Raw genomic sequence first — 17,240 nt, 5'->3', positions numbered from 1 at the left:
TGACCAATATTTGGTGAGCAAACTTGAGGAGACCCTCGTTTTATTATTATCCCCAATGCGCTGAAGTGGCCTTCTCAGTGTGGCCTTCCTTTTGTGACAGGAGGCACAAGGGTGTCAAGCTAACCTGGAGAGCCACACCCAGTACTGGGAAAAACATGCAACCAAAGTCATCAGTTGTAGTGGCATCTTGTTCTGCCAGTGGACTTGTGGTCTAGTGAGTGGTGACTACAATCAGTGTCTATCCCATCGCCATTAGTGGTGGTCCCACTGTGTGACTGACCCTTGCCTCTCTGGTCCTCACATCTCAAGTGAGTCTCCCAGAAGTGATGTTTGGTTCTAGCTGTGGGCCTGGGCCTTTGGGGCCCTGAGACAATCATAGTAACCTCTGTCCCCTGGGGGCATTGATGGGGTGGTGAGTGGCACCCCCGTCTAGTTCTCTGGACATTATGTAAAAAGTCACATTTGCCTTAGCATCTCTGAGTCTCCAGGATCTTGCACATAGCCTGGCCTGTCACACAGCTGCATGACTACCACAGAAGGGATAAACTGGGCAAAGAGCTGTGCATATCAGAGCAGGGAGAGGGTTTGGAGCTTAGAGTCATGGCAGTCTTTGAGCTGATCTTATAAAAACAGACGAGTGAGCTCAGAGCTGGAAGAGAGGACGAAGCGTGACCTTGCACAGAAAAATCTCTGCTAAAGTGGAAGTTCTGGAGAAACACGAGGAAGTCTTACTTTTCAGCATCCCTAGATGCCCTGTTGACAACTATGCTCTCTGCTCTAGATAGCCACTCAGCATTTTTGAAAAATATGAGATGAGAACTCACAAGGTAGCCTGAGCAGCCTAGAACTCACTATGTGCCCCAGGGTGACCTCAAACTGTGGCAATCCACCTGCCTCTGCCATCTGAGTGCTAGGATGATAGGTGTGAGCCACCAAGGTTGGCTCTCTGCTTTCTTCATGTTTTCTGCACTTTTTCAGTTTTGGGGGCTCTGTTCCTGCTGCACCCCCCTCCGATGCTGCTTCCTCCAGCCTTTGGTAGTTCCCTCCAGCTACTAGTGTTCTTCCCCTACCCAGGGCTCCAATGGCTTTCTCTTCCTGTCTCGTAAGCAGTCAGGTGCTATGTAGAATTGCCATACTCACTCCATCCCGTAATTTCCAGCACATGTATGCTTCATGGTCCCACCTCTGGGTCTTAGCACTTTAGAGGTGAAACTGGCATGTTGGTTTTTCTGTCAGTTTGTCTCCTCTCCTAGGCTGAGCGCCTTCTGGAGAGAAGGCTGAATGCCCTGAGGGATTCGTACAGAGGACAGCATTACAGATTTGTTACATGAACCATTAGATGAATGAATTAGCGGATGGATGGATGGATGGATGGACAGATGGATGCATGGGTAAGTGGATGAATGGATGGAAAGAAGGATGGATGGACAGATGGATGGACAGATGGAAGAGGAAAGTGAATACTCAAGCTGGTTGCTCTAAGGGACATTATTTTTTTTTCAGCTAGGCTCTCAACAAAATCCTTCTATCATTTAATTAATTAATTAATTTTACTATATTTGTACACTTATTCAAGCATTGTGGTAGTTTGAATGTAATTGGCTCCTATAAGCTCATAGGGAGTGGCACTTTTAGGAGGTATGGCTTTGTTGGAGTAGGTACGGCCTTGTTGGAGAAAGTGTGTCACTGTGACTCAGACCACTTCCTGTTGCCTATGTGTCAAGATCTACTAACTCTCAGCTCCTCCAGCACCATGTCCTCTTGCATGCCACCATGTCCCTCCATAATGGTAATGGACTAAACCTCTGAAGATTTAAGCCACCCAATAAATGTTTTCCTTTACAAGAGTTGCTGTGGTCATGGTGTCTCTTCACAGCAATCGAAACCCTAACTAAGGCAAATATTGATTTTGTTTTCTTCTTTTTGAGACAGGATCTCAGCCAGAGGATTGTGGCATATGCCTTTAATCTCAGCACTCTCAAGGCAGAGGTAGACAGATCTCTGTGAGTTTGTGGCTAGCCTGTTACACAGAGTGAGTTCCAGGACAGCCAGGGTTACACACAGTGAAACCCTGTCTAGAAAAACAAAAAACCAAATCAAAACAAAACAAAACAAAAAACCCAAACAAACAAACAAACAAAAACCCAGCCAAGCAAATATCTCAGGGTGGCTTGGCTCAATATGTAGCCAAGAATGGCCTAGAACTCCCAATCTTCCTGTGTCTACCTCCCAAGGGTTAGGGTGTTCCACCAAGCCCAGGTCCTCTGTCTTGGATACTGGTGAAAACCAAATGGACAAAGATGAAGGAAATATTTCAAACTATGTGTGGCATCCAGAAAGCACATTATGATATTGTCATTTTATTCTGCAGACTTGTCCTAAGGAGTTTCCGCTTGCAGGCTGTATTATAAGTTCACTCCCATCTCAAAACCCCACCGAGACACTTGAGCAGGTCCTGGCCCAGAGGAGACTAGAAGATTTCACCTTTGCCCTGTGTCTATCCTTCCTAACATGGGTCAGGATCAGAAAGACTGGGAATGAAGTAGAGAGGACTGTCAGGTACACTGGTGTGACACCATCCTGGATGCAGGCCTGGGGAAGGGCCCGACTCTCAGGACTGAAGTTCCCCGGTCATCGCTTGCCCAGTCTCTTACCAGGGCTGTTGTGGTCATAGCGGTATGGTTCGGAGATGAAGTGTGGGAGTGTCATGAGCAGGCCTGCCAGGGCCACCAGGATAGCCCCGTAGCCAATCATACGGGGTCTGTGAACTCGGCTGCCAAAATAGCTCACCAACAAGATCAAGGACACATTCCCTACCTGCAAAGAGATGAAATGACAAACATGGTGAAGCCCGTCCTTCCTCTGGCTACCGTTGCTGTTCCCATCTGTACGTTAGACTGGCCAGTTTGAGTAAGAACACCTGGCTATGTGTGGAATAGACAATCTGAGCCAGGCGTGATGACTCATGCCTGCCACCCCCAGTACTTCAGAGAGTAAATGAGGCAAGAGGATAGCTGGGAATTCAAGGCTAGCCTGGGCTACATAGTGAGACCCTATCTCAACAAGCAACAAAAACACGTAGATTTTGAGTCTCCCTAGGAAAGGAAAGGTCTCATTGCTTCTTCAGAGGAGGAAAATGAGGACAAAGCTGGCTGGCCAAGTTTGCTCTGGAGGCAGGTGAGCAGAAGAGGGAAGGGATTCGGAGCTCTGGGGCCTCAAGAATGAGAGGCCCAAATAAAGACTGAAAGCAGGAGGCTGAGGCTTGGAATTTCACGTCTTAGACTCATCATCCCAGGGAGCTAGGAGTAGGGTGGGTGAGCTCCATGGTCCTCAAAGGGAGTGAGCTGCACCAACAGGGGTTGTTGGGTCTAATTGTGAGGTAGAGGAATAGTTTCCATTTACCAAATGGACTCACTTTCCCTTCCCACATGTGAGATCTGAGAGTAGTATCATGCTGAGACCCATCTGGAGATGGGAAGCTGTTCAGCTAGTGGGCCGGGTCTTGGCTCTAGAGGAATGTGACTTATTGTCCAGGGAAGAGACTTTCACAGAAATCTGATGGGGCTGGAGAGAGCAGACTTTTCTCCCCAGAGAGTGACAACATTAGTGAGGGAGGGATGGCTGAGATCCAGCAGAACTGATTTCCACCGAATCCACACGGAGAAGCTCTGCCTTTCCCTGCCTGGCTGAGGGCCACAGGCAAGGGCCTGTGGATACAGGACATCCTGGGGCCAGACCTCCCCTGCAGTGTCACCCCTCCCTCCTGTCACCCTGAAGTCAGTCAGAGGGTGTTTTGGAGGTAACTCAAGCCTCTCTCTGGGACAGTAGAAGTGATTTTCTGTGTTTCCTTCCTTGGACAGTCAATAGCTGTAGGAGTCAAGACACAAAGGAGCCACAAGGAGGGTGGATGTCTACCCAATTCTGGCAAGCTAGACAATATCTCATGTCCCCTAGCAAAGAGCTCCTACGGGCATGATGGCTGGGTCCCTTTTCCTACTAGGACGATCCAGGGCAGTAGAGGCTTTTCTAGGCTTCAACCCTGGGCCAGCATGCTGTGAGAGGAGAGCTATGGAAGTTTGGGGGAGCAGCCAATGTTGGGGGATTATGGGGACATGGGGAGGAAATGTTTATGAGCGTAAGGAAAGAGGATGGTGGAGATAGGAGTATAGGGCTCCCTCGGCATGCATTCCTGAGGGGGAGCTAGGGACAACAGTACCTCATTGAAGGCAGCTAGCAGTCCCGATGTCTGACTGGACAGTCCGAAGCGCTTTTCCACTGTGGAGATGGAGCTCTTGAGGTAGCCAGAGATCATGAGCTGAGCCAGCTGCAGTATACTGTGGCACAGGACAAAGAACTGTGGAGACGCAGTGTCGGTGGCACAGGGACGGACACCATCAGGAGTCAGGGAGATAGAGACAGAGTTTGGACCAGAGGGAGAGTAAGGCCAAAGATGAGCATGGAATAGAAGTTGGGTAAACAAAGTCAGGGGAGGCAGATATATGAGAGGAGAAAAAAGAGGGAGAGATGAGAGAGGGAGGGAGAGAGAAAGAGAGTCAATTGGAGATATCAATGGAGTCTTGTGGAGGTTGAGCTTAGGGTCGTGGGTGCTACCAGAGACACACTTGACTAAAAATAGGAACACCAGAGCCCTTCCGACCCTCCGATCTCCCCAGGCTTTGGGCTGGACCTTCCTCCGTGCTCTACAACAACACCACTTTCTCCAGAAGGTTCTCCTAGATCTCCTAGCTCCATCTCCACCCCACTCTCACCCTGCCCACAAATCTCTGCTGTAGAAACACTCCCTCTTTTGACTTCCCCAAGCTGTCCCACCCCACCTCACCCCAAACAACCCAGTCTTCCCAGAAAAAGCTGGCAAATTTCCTAGAGGAAGAAAAACTTGCTTCAAAGAATCAAAATCTGAGAACATTTAGGCCAGAACTTCAGGCATTTGCTCAATACTTTGGAGCCTTGGACTCTTCATTAGGCCTAGGGAAGCCCCTGCTTCCTAGGATTACTTAGGGAACTCAGATCTTGAGGGCTGGGATGGGGCTCAGTGGTAGAACACTCTTCTAGCAAGTGAAAGGTCTATACTTCCATTGGTGTTATGAAAACAATGACAGAAAGATGGGGTGTGTAGTACCACACACAGGATCTGACACCTACTGGGTGAGTCTTTAGGGCCCTTTCTATGGAGCCAGTACTCCAGTATTCACACAAGTTTAGGACTGCAGAGCATGTCCCCATTTCTCCAAGGGAATGAGAGGCAACAGGAGTCATCCCTCATCATCCACAGACTAACACGTATCAGCCTCTGTAAGGAGAACCTGTCCACCTTCCTTGTGCCCAGAACCAAACAAAGAGCTTCCCTGACTACCCAGGAACCCACCCTCCAGGCAAGGAAGTGGGAAGGAAGATGCTTGGTGTTAACTGCTGGGCTTGGTGGGCCCTTCCCTGCCTTGCCCAATAGTGAGTACCTTGATGTTGTGGAACAGTCCTTGGGGCCGTGCATCCTGATTTGAGTCCTGAGACTCTATGCTGACTTTGCTTTCATGCATGTCTTCTGTGCTCATTGTGGTCTTGGTGTCTCTGTCTGTCATCTGGGGTCCCTCACCTGTGGACCCAATGGGACATTCAACGAGATGATGAGATAAAATCCCAGATAATAGCCCTTCACCCAGGTAGACTTCAGGAGCAAACTGTTTCTGGGAAAACATGACCTTGGTGGTTGTGAGGGTCTGAGAGTCGATCTCATCTGAGATCTCTGAGAGGGACTTTCCTGAGAGCCATGGGTCCCATGTGATCTTGCTGGAGACCTTCACTCCATTCGGACACACACCTCCTAAAGGGAAGCAATCCACTTTCCCCACAGCAAGCTATGGAGCAACCACCCTCACATTAAGTATGAACTGTGTAGTCTTTCAGTAGGCTTTTAGGCTAGGGGTAGGGTCAAGGTTGGGTTCAGAACCAAGGGATAAAGGCTTTCCCTTTATAAGACAGAGACCCCTTCCTGTCATAGGACACCATCATGTATGTAGCCAAGCCTGCAAATCATACATCAAAGCACACAGCTACTCAGTATGTATGCCACAGAACCTTCTGGACAAACAGACCGGGACACCCCTGATCTCATTGCTGTGATGGCTGTCTCACAGTAACTATGGAAACATGTCTGTTACTCTCTCCTGCTCCTGGTTCTCAATGGAAATACCACAAGTCCAGCCTGCAGGACAGTATCCTTTCAGCTGGCCTTCAACCCACCCATTTCCTGTGGATAGCCTCCTCCATTGTCCCATGTCCCCCTCACCACAGGCTACATATTCTTCACATTTCACATGGTCTGCTGGAGGACACCTCTCCCACCATGGGGTTCTTGTCCATCCCCAGAAGAAACTCATAAAAGCCCTTGAGACCCCGAACCTCCATAGGCCAAGGTTGTGTGACCCTCACACAAGGTACCTTGGAGCTGGAAGACTATGTTTTAAAGTGTACATGTAGTCATGTGAGCGTACGTCCATAAAGGTCAGAAGCATTGGACTTGGTGGAGCTGGAGTGACAAACATTTGTGAGCCACCTGATGTGATAGGAATGGAACTCAAGTCTTCTACAAGAACAGTATACTTCCTTAACTACTGAGCAATGCCTTCCAGCCCTGAGAACTATTATTCCAGATCATAGTTAATTGTAATTGTCAACTTAATGGGACTTACAATCCAGAGAGATTTAGCTGAGGAAGATCCACTTAGAGTGAGGTGGCTCATCCTGTGGGCTGTGGTTTCTGACTGAATACAACAAAGCTAGCGAAGCACCAGCGTGCCAGCATTTACCTCTCTGTTTCCTGACTGTAGATACAATGTAACCTGACATTCTGTGCTCCTGCAGCCGTGCCTTCTCCATAGTGATACATTGTACCCTCACACCATGAGTCCAAACAAACCTTCTTTAAGTAGTTCTACCGTCTGGTGTTTGTGACTCCAACCAGCAAGATGACTGATAAGATATAGAATTCTCTATAAACCCTTCACGCTCACAATTCATGGGTTTTAGTACATTTACAAAATTGTACAGCAATCACCAACATCCAGTCCCCAAGCTCTTCCTTCCTGCATCAGGAAGCTTGCAGCAGTCACTTCCCATTCCTTCTTAGCAGAGGTCTGGAAACCCTAATCTTCCCGGCTCTGTGGGGTTCCTATTCTGGACATTTCACACAGATGAAATAACCTAATGTGTGGTTGGTCACCTGGAGCTAGTTTTTAAACCACATAATATCTTCAAGGGTGCTCAACATTGTAGCATCTGTCAGTGCTTGCTTTCTATAGCACTCTGAACCGTTAGATTGCTTTTTGTTCGGGTACTCATCAACTGATAAACATTTGGGTAATTTGGGATATTGTGAGCAGTCATCACAGCATTTTATGTGACATGTATTTTCCGTCCTCTTGGGCATATGCCTGGGAGAAGTGGAATTGCTGGGTCCCGTGACAGTTCTGTTTGACTTTTGAGGAACCATTAAACTGTTTGCTGCAGCTCTTCCAGACCTGTTGTCTGGTTGGCCTGGACTCAGGGCGTGCTGACACTGCTGCGGGGGTGATTTGGCTAGTTTTGAGTGGGCTCAAACGAAGAAAGGCACTCCCCTCGTCAGAGAATGTTCAAGAAAGGCACTCCCCTCGTCAGACACTGTTCAAGAGGCATGGAGTGATGCTCTATTTTACAAGCCCGCCAGCAACATTCCAGTCCCGCTACACCTTTTCTGATATATAGAAGTCTGTCTTTGCAGTGATGGCCACACAAGCAGGTGTGGTGTGACGTGTATGGTTTGATTGGGATGACAGGCATCTTTTTATGTTCACATTTGTCGTTTTTATAACTCTCTGGAGAAATGCCTAGACAGTAACTGGAAGAATTTGAGGAAATGGAAGTGCGTATGTCTGGGAGGAGTTCCTTTTGGGGCACAAACATCCAGAGGAAACAAAGGAGAGCAGCACCTGGCAGGGGGGAGTTGGGGTGTACCACTGGGAAAGAGGAGGAGACTGCAGAGGTCACCTAAAGAAGAGGGGGTGAGGGCCTTTAAAGCAACCGTCCCCAGAGACACCAGGGAGACTATTTCTCAACCTGAGCTCCTGTCACCTGTTGCCATCTGTCTTCTCATGCATCCAGAGTACATAAACACTCTCCGGAGCTCTGTGTCCTATGTCCTTTGTGTCTCCAAGCTTCTGAGGACTCCCAGCAGCTCAGTCCAGATGTTGAACTCAACAGCCCTCCTCGATAGCTCTTTGAGCATGTCTGAACAGGGGGAGAAAGTACAGTGCCCTCCAACCTAGCCAGGTCACCTTGGCAGCAGTGCCAGAATGCTCCAAAGCCTGGTCAACCAGACAGCAGGGCTGGAGCTGAGGCTGGGGGGTCTGAAGTCACTGACAAGATGTTCTGCCTCAGAAAGAAATGCAAGGGATGGATGAGGGGAGGGAAGGAAAGCCAGTGGGCCACCTCAGAACACACATTTCCCAGCCCAAGACCAGACCCTGGATTCTCAGACTGGGCTCCTGAGACACTGGGGACAGTCTTCCCTCTGGGCAGTCACATCCCTCTCCTCTGCACTATCATCCTCTCATTCCTGCAGCGTTGTTCGCCTGCCTTAGGTAAGCTCCTACTTACAGCCTCAGTCCAGACCTTCCCGAGGCTTCCACCTCAGCCTCCCCGCCAAAGCTCAAAGTCTCCCTGGCTTATTCTGTTCGTTAGTGAAGTGACAGTTTCTGGTGCACGAAGTCCGTAGATCTCCTCTCTGGGTTGAGAAGGAAGCCCAGCAAATGCTTTCGGCTTTGAGAGACGTCATCTCCCGCGACATCTGTCAGCCTGAACCTCTGCTTTCTAAGAGCTGGCCCATTCCAGCCTCAGGTGCAAGGCTTCATGAACAGGAGCTGTCGCTCAAGTCTAGCTGCAGCCACAGGACAAGGGCCAATGCTTCAGAAACCAGCCTACCCCTCCCCTCCCTGCTCATTCTTTCCTGGCAAGACTCAGTCCCAATCCATAGTACCTCCCAGGGTCAGGGTGCAAAAGCAAACCCTAGGAAATTTGGAGCTGGTATAGGCTTCCTCAAGCTTGAGTTGGACTTGCAACTGCCTGAAAACCTCCAAGGTGATCCTGAATATGTATCTTGATCTTTCTGAGTCCCAGATTTCCTCAGCTTACAGCTATGAATGACAGCATCTACAGACAGGATTCAAGGCACATAGCTCCCAAATCTGGCAGGTTGGCAATGGAGAAAACAGCAGGAGTCAGATGTGCCTTACCCCCACCCCACCCCCCGCAGCAGGTCAGTGGCCTCGGCAAGTTGCTAGCTGACCTTCTCCCCTCCTTTCCGTTTCGAACCATTTCAAAACAGGCTTGGCTACGTCCCCTTCAGTTTAGCACCATCAGGTCATACCCCATTTTTCCAACTGTGTGTCTCCACGATCAGATATTTCATCAGACCTAACATAAACACACACACTTCATGTCTCCTACTGAGGCTTCCATATCTTATGAACTTTAGACTAAATAATTATGTGTGCTTCTTATCATGCTAATCTGCCGTTGGAGTGTCTCAGGCATGAAACTAGGATCAGTGAAAGAAAGAAAAGTCTCTACTGCCTCAGGCCCACGAGGCAAGCCTCTATCAAGACTGGCCTTCTGACTGACACCCACCAAGAGTCATTTTCCACTAATTCCAGATAAATCTTCCAAAATTTCCGAGACAACACACCTCAACTGGAGCCGCCTCCGGCTTCCGAGCTCTCGCCTTTGTTCTGGCAGAGCCACTGCCCACCTCCAAATAGCCTCTCCTCCCTTTCATCCAGGCTCCAGTCAACTGCAACACCCAAGAACTGCACCCCTCTCTCCAGTGACCCTAAAGGCAATGACCTAGGTTTGGACAAGGTTCAGCCTTGTAGCCTTAGATTCAGGTCACTTTGACTTCTCATGTGCAAGGCAGGGACAACAGCCCACCCCCCTCCAGTGCAGAAGGCGTCCCTGAGAGTCCAACTTGCCTATTTGCACATGGGACCTCACACTAGAGCCTGTGGACTCTGCCTGTCCCTGTTAACATGGCACTGCTCCCCTACAGTCTTCATAAGCAGTGTTTTTCTCTTCCTAGTTTGTCCAGTTAAAGCAGATGGCTAAACTGTTCAGTATTAACCGTTTGTTAATCTGGTCCATTCTTCAAGGGGAGCCATCAACAAAACACTGGCCTTCGGGTTCCTCCCTCTATCTTGTCCCCACCCCGCCCCTCCTTTCTCCTTCCCTCCCTCTCTTCCTTCCTTCCCTCTATTTTCTCTCTTCTCCTCCATTCTCTCCCCTCCCTTCCCCTCCCTTCCCCTCCCCTGCCCTCCCCTTCCCTTCCCTTCCCTATTCTTTCCTATCAACATGATCTCACTGTGTAGCTGAAGATGACCTCAGATTCGCAAGCCTCCTGCCTCAGTCTCCCTGTGCTGGGATTACCTGCACGCAGGGTCACATCTAGCTTCAGAGCCTTTGATCCTCCTGCCCCTACAGCTTCCACCAATCCTGAACTGCTACACTGTGGTTCTTATCTCAGCCCTTTCAGGGCTCAGGGCGCCTTCCCCCACTGAACTGAAAGTTTCTGAACTAGATTTCCAGTTTCTCAGCCTCGCTAGGGTATAGACAAAGTACAGATGGCTTTGCAGGCTCTTAGCTGTGGCTTGCAATAACATTTCCCTCATTGGGAGGTCACGTTGGTCATGTTAGGTGTTGAGACAATCTATGGTGTGTGGTGTGTAGTCGATGAATGACACTCTTTTCCCTGTCAGAGAGTCCATCTTGCCATCAGCTGTCTGTCCTGCCAGTGCCTTCCACTGATGCTTGCTTCCATGAAGCAACAAGTATTGATACGTATAGAACCAGGGAGTGGGATGGAATCTCGCTGTTGTGGGCAGTGGTAGGGCCCCACTAGAGACAGTGCTCTCGGATGCTTGCTGTCTCTCCCCTCTCTCCCTCCCTCCCTTGCTCCCTCTCTCCCTCCCTTCCTTCCTTCCTTCTCCCTCCCTCCCTCCCTCTCTCCCTTTCTCTCTCTCTCTTTATTTCTAGATATGCTTTCATTGTGTAGACCTGGCTGGACTGAAACTCACTATGTAAACTAGACTGGTCTCAAACTCGCAGAGATCTGTTACCCCTGCTTTCTGAGTGCTGGGATTCAAGACACGTATCACCATGCCTAGTTAGTATGTGCGATCTTGATCTTCGGGGAAGCAGGGGCTACTGCTGAATGAACATCACCAAATGCAAGGCTCCTTTGGGCATGCGTGTATCCTCACACCCCAGAGTGTGTCACCAGGGCTTTGGGATGCCTGTGACCAAACAGGCTTGGAGAAGAAGTGGCACCCAGGATCGAGAACTGGTGAATGGTGATTTGGATCTGTCTGATTCCAAGGCTCGTGACTTCAGTCACCAGCTCTGCACTGATGGCTTTGGAACAAATATAATGACAGTCTCTGGGTGGTCACTTCTTATTCTGTCCCAGCTTCTCTTCTGTGAGTTGTCAAAGGTGTCTGTATTGCCATCTGCTACTCTATAGGCCATTCTGTAGCTTGTCTGTCAGCTCAGTGGTCAGTCAAAGGTTTATTTCTGCAGCCTGAAAAGGCTAGGAAAGGAATAGTGGGGGGACAGTTGAAAGGGCCCCAGTTCAGGATCCCACATCCAAAGCCTGTGTTGAAACCTTCTTGAGAACTACACCACCAGTTGCCAAGAAATGCCAAGGCAGAATGTGAGAGAATTAGGTATGATACTCTCTGTAGAACATTATAGTCAATGCCATACAGAAAGCAAGACCAGGACCATGGAGGTCTGGGTACTTTTTGACTGGTGACCAAAAGAACAATGATCCTTGCTTCCCACCCTCTGGGAGACTGTGTGGGATAAGGTGTTCGGCCAACTTCAAGAAGACTCACTGAAGCCAGTTTTGTCAGCCTTGGCTCCAAACTCAACAGTTAGTTTGTTTGCAAGTCTGACCACCAGGCCTCAGAACAACTTGTTTTCCTTCTTCTGGAAGGCTTACATCACTCCCTTCCATCTGACCCAGGAAGCACTACAGACACCACTGGAAATTTCTCCTCCCACAGCTTCTTGTCCCTCCACACAATCCAGTCTCCACACTGACTCTATCTCAAGTTCCTGCACTCTTCGGCTACATTCCAGGGCTTATTCTGTTGCTGTTTGTTTTTCTATATTCCCTCTCTGACTTTGGTGCACAAGAAGAAACACCACACCCACCCACACACTGTGCCACCACACAGCACACAGACAGCAAGGCAGAGGTTGTGACTAGGAAACCCTGGCCCAAGGCCTCCTCTTAGTCTTGTCCCTTGAGGCAGATGGCATCCTCTGGATTTGTCCTACCTAGAGGGTCTTCAGGACTGGGGACTTGTTTTGAAGCCTGCAAAAATGCTGGCTTGCTGACTGTTTTTAAATTAGTTGCCAGCATTTTTTTAAAAATCAGGAAATTTCACATCAAGTGGCAGATTTTTGCTTTTGTCTTGAAAGATCAGCAGATCTGTCACGCAGCACCTCTGAGAGGACTCAGGGTCCATGACACTGCTCAGAGCAGCTCGCCCTGCTGGAGCCTCAGTGGGGTAGCCATAGGCCATTTCCAGGTCTCCTTTCACCTGCTTGTGGACGTCCCTGTCTTCCATCTTTAGCAACACTGGACCTGGACATGATTCCTGGGTTAGGTAAACCACTTTGAAGGTGGAGAAACAGGTCAAAGGAGCCCAGAACTTATCCAGAATCGCCATGGCAGGCACAGAGGGGATGCTCTGCTGGTTCTAGAAGTGAGAGTTAGTATTTGGGAGAGGCACTTGCCTTTCTACCCACAGGATACACATGTTGGAAGGAGAATATAGACTCCTGTAAGTTGTTCTTTGACCTCCACAAGTGCACTGTCAAGTGTATTGTGGTGTGTGCGCACTGGCATGCACACACACACGCACAAACATACATGGCACACACACACATATACACACGCTAGATCCTCTTCTTCTACTACAACTACTACAACAACAACAACTACTACTACTACTACTACTACTACTACTACTACTACTACTACTATTACTACTAAAGAACCTCAAACAGGGGCAGATGCCCAGTAATATAACAACAGGTCTTTCAAGGATATGGAAACAGCAGAAAAGTCCTACCCTGGCATGGAAGGTACTGGAAGACTTCTCAGAAGAAGAAACAGAAAAAGGCAGTGAACGTAGGAAGGTTGATAGGGAACAAATATGGCAAGGCTGGATGGAGCACAGAAGAGGTGTGGGGCTGGAGAGATTGGAGGGACCCAGGGATGGGGCAAGCTGGGGGAAGCTCAGATGCCTGTCTTGGTGTACTGCTGTGGTGAGCTTGGTCGCTGAGAGCCAGGAAGAGAGAATGACAGTGTTCTCAGCACCAGACATAAGATTGGGTGAGTAGTGAGCCACCTGGGGAGGAGTGTTTCTCTAGGAAATCATGCCTCCAGGTAAAAGGCATGAGCTGAAGACACATGTCTGGGGGTCTGAGAGTTGTGTGCAGTTGACCTTAGCAAGCCAGTGTCTGAACCTGCCCTATCCTGTGCCCCAGCTAAAAGCAGAAAGAAAGGGGGCCTCCATTACAGGTCCATCTTTCAAGATAGTGGATTGGTGTCACTGAAAAAGCTACTAGCTCCCAGAACTAAAGGCATAGTGTCTGAGCCTAGGAAGGATAGCATACAGGTGGTGGAGAGTAGTTGAATCATCCCAGTCTCAAGTTCAAGGCCCCTGAGAGCCTCAGGCTTCATCTCCCCATTCCAATAGAACATGATTGTCTAGCCCCAATAGACTCTTGCCATTCCCCAAATTAATCAGATGCTGCCCTTGCCTTTATGCACGCCATGCTCTTGACAGACTGTCCTTCCTCCTCCTCTCATCTCATCTCTCAGCCCTGGTCTAACTGAAGAGCAAGCCTGTTGAGTTGAGCTCACCTAACTGAAGAGCAAGCCTGTTGAGTTGAGCTCACCTAACTGAAGAGCAAGCCTGTTGAGTTGAGCTCACCTAACTGAAGAGCAAGCCTGTTGAGTTGAGCTCACCTGAATGAGATAGCTGACAAGACTGGAGCCTGGGCCACAGGTCGGGGTGGCCAGGGTAACAAAGAGTGACTGTGGGGCTTGAAGCTCCAGTTCCAATGTGACCCAGCCCAGTACTTCGAAGGAGAAAGAGTCAAAGGCAGAACACGGGGAGGGAGTCTCCAGACAGGAATTGGATTTGGCTGTCATTTTTGGGAAATTCCTTCTGGAAGGACCCTTGGGTGGCCTGTGAGCAGGGAAAGCAACTCGAGGTCCAGCTGTTATTTTTTGAGGGAGCTCTGTCAGGATGGGGAGGGTAGGCACTCTGGTGGTTTCCGAGTTGGGTCAGGGCCCTGTGCTGGGACTTTCTGTTCCCAGTTCTGGCCCTGACTACCCCGTCTAAACCCATGATGACCTTTAGAGACTAGAGCTTGGGGAGGGGGGTCCTGAACCCATGGGGAAGCAGGACAGTGTCCTTAGATCTAAAGAAGAAGCCGTGGGCCCATGGCCATGCTTCCTCTCCCTTCACATAGGGAACTCATCAGTCACTCTCAGTGCTAGAGCTGACCTCCAAGTCACCCATTCACGCAGACTTGCATCAAGTCTGAGGGCCTTGGTTAGGCTCAGCAGCCACACACAGGTCATCCCAGTGAACATCAACAGAGCACTGGGAGCCCTCATGCGATTCTAAAGAGAAAGGGAAGCCACCAAGAACCCAGGCTCCAGAGGGTGCTTGGGTGTCCCTGGCTTTCTCTACCTCTGACCAGAAGTGTTACCTGAGGCAGGCTGCTGGCTCTTCCCAGGCTTGTTTCTCTCATTTGTTAACTGGACAGAAGTCTGACTTGAACTCACAACTGTGCCACATGAGTAGGGCTCTGGTGAGCTTTCCTAGGACAGATCACAGAGGCATGGTCTTTTATAGCCCCAGCGGCCTCTGAGAGAGTCTCTATGACAACTCTCACATGGGCTCTTGTGTCAGAGTCTTTGTTGGCTTTGGCTTAATTTTCTGAGATAGCTCCCAGTGACCCCTTCTCTTATCTGATTGCTCACTGAACCCACAAACATGCCCAGTCCATTTACTCTTCTAGAATCTACATTCTGTTCAGGCCTTGTTGGTATTCCCTCCCCTAGAATCTTGCCCTCCTCCCCCTAGCTGCTGGCCAAATATTTGTTTTTGCCTATTTCAAACTTTGACTTTTTCTTTTCAGTATTATTTTCAAGAAAAAGTCACTTTATTGTAATGAAATTACAAATAAAAGCATCACACAGTTAGATTAAAAAAGTCACTTAGGTACTTGTCCCAATCCCAAACCGAACATCTCAGTGAACTTGTCTATAGTTTGAAGTCAGTTACTCTGAAACCTTGGGACTTTGCTCAATTATACTTTTAATGCATTTGTCCACCACAAAAAAAGAAGAAAAGAAAAACATAACAATTGGAATTAGAAAAACAATTAGTTTTATATCCTCTTCCATGAGGAGGTACTTCAGTTTGGCCTCTCTTTCTCTGGTGTTCTTTTCTCTTTATCTTTTCTGTGATCCTGGGCATTGAACTTAGGGCTTCACACCTGCTAGGCACATGCTGTACCACTGACTTAGCTAACCAGGCTGACTTTGAACTTTCAATCTTCCTGACTCAGCCTCTGGGGTAGCGGGGATGACAGGCCTGTGCCTCAGGCGTTAGAAGCTTTGACATTTTTGTTTTTATGGCTTGTGTTTCTGACTCTATAGATGGACATCATAGAGCTGGGACAGGACACAGAGCTGTTTACTCACTGAGCAATCCTCTCACCTCAGCTCTGTCCAGTCCCAGCTGGGTCCACGGCCTCGGGAACGGATGGTATCAAGCCTCATCTCCCAGTCCTCCCTGTCCACTGGGAGTGGGCTCCTTCCTTAACACTCCAGAGAAATTGCTAGACCTTGGCTGCAGCCTCTGGGGGGACAACACCATTCTAATGGCTGCCCCATGCTTCAATCACCCACACTGATGTAAAGGCCTCTCACAGAGAGGCCTCTGCTCTGCTGCCCTCGTGGCAGAACAAGCTTATAAACACACTGGGGACCGAGGGACCATACATGCCACCTGCTGTGAACATAGACATAGTCCCTGAGAGGTGCAAGGGCGGGCAGTATACAACATACGCCGGGGTTCACCAGTGTGGAGTGAGGAAGCCCCCGGCAAGTGACAGAGGAGAGAGCCTTAACATCAGGAAGATGGGTGTTCTGGCCTTTACTCTGCTGATTAGCTGCTGGGTGATCCTGGGCCATCACCCGTCCTCTCTGAGTACCTGCTCCCTCACCTATTGAAAGAGAGCAACATCTCATTGAGTTCTCATGTTATCCATGGGCAGAGCTGGGATTTGAACATGAGGCTGTCCCTCCACTCCCCTATCTGTCCTGGGAAGATCTCATTTGAACATGGAGGGCCACAGAGAGCAAGCAACGCTGGCCACACTTAGAGTGAGGAAAGATGAACTGGGGTGTGTGTGTGTCCGTTGTGCAGTGGGGCCAACAGAGGCTTCCTCCAGCTTTCAGGGAGGCCCTCAGCTACGCTTCATTTAGAGGTGTTGGAAGTGTCAAATCTCCGTAGGCTCTCTGAGAAACGGGGCAGAGGCCTGAGAGTGGCTTCCCTGGATCTCACCATGGGGACAGTGTGGGATGTTAGTTTTCCCCGCCACACAGACAGGACTCTGCCTGCTATCTAAGGGCACATGTAAGTTGACAACCTATCTCTGTGGGAGATACACATGTCTGCCCCTAGTGGGACGCTGGCCCCGGACTCTGCAAAGACTGAGAGTCATCTGCATCCTCTCATCCTTCTACCCACGGTCCTGAGCCTGGCCATAGCCCAGACAGAAGCTGAGGAAACACAGCTGGAGGCGACTTCTGGTGACTCAGTGGGAGGACTTGGGACAGCTTCCTGTTACATGTATGTCAGGGATCAGTTAGAGGGCCCTGTAAAGCCAGGGAGGGGAGGCGGGTGTAGAACTGAGGGTGCTAGTTTTTCCCATGCCGCAGGTTTCCGACTCCCCCACCATTCACACTGAGAAGATGAATGGGCATTTTACTAGTCAATGGCCCACAAGCCCATTGAAACCATCCCACTGTGCAAGGCTCAGTGGTGCCCACCTGTGATCCTAGCATACTGGAGGCCAGAGGACGACATGTTGGAAATGAG

At 49.5% G+C, this 17,240-nt stretch overlaps 1 protein-coding gene across 1 annotated transcript in view; it reads right to left on the bottom strand.

Annotated features, from left to right (window-relative positions):
- Slco2b1 (solute carrier organic anion transporter family member 2B1) overlaps window positions 1–17,240 on the bottom strand; it is a 47,354-nt gene that overhangs the window by 28,764 nt on the left and 1,350 nt on the right. Inside the window, exons 2-4 of the mRNA XM_040758133.1 lie at window positions 5,475–5,611; window positions 4,217–4,354; window positions 2,655–2,817 (exon numbers count right to left, since the gene is read on the bottom strand). Coding sequence (XP_040614067.1) covers window positions 2,655–2,817; window positions 4,217–4,354; window positions 5,475–5,611 — 438 coding nt within the window. The remainder of the gene's footprint in view (window positions 1–2,654; window positions 2,818–4,216; window positions 4,355–5,474; window positions 5,612–17,240) is intronic.

Source organism: Mesocricetus auratus, unplaced genomic scaffold (assembly GCF_017639785.1).
Source record: "Mesocricetus auratus isolate SY011 unplaced genomic scaffold, BCM_Maur_2.0 Super-Scaffold_4256, whole genome shotgun sequence".
In the NCBI taxonomy this organism is placed as follows: Eukaryota; Metazoa; Chordata; class Mammalia; order Rodentia; family Cricetidae; genus Mesocricetus; species Mesocricetus auratus.
Note: the sequence above shows the minus strand (reverse complement) of the source record. Positions and strands in the feature narration are given on the sequence as shown.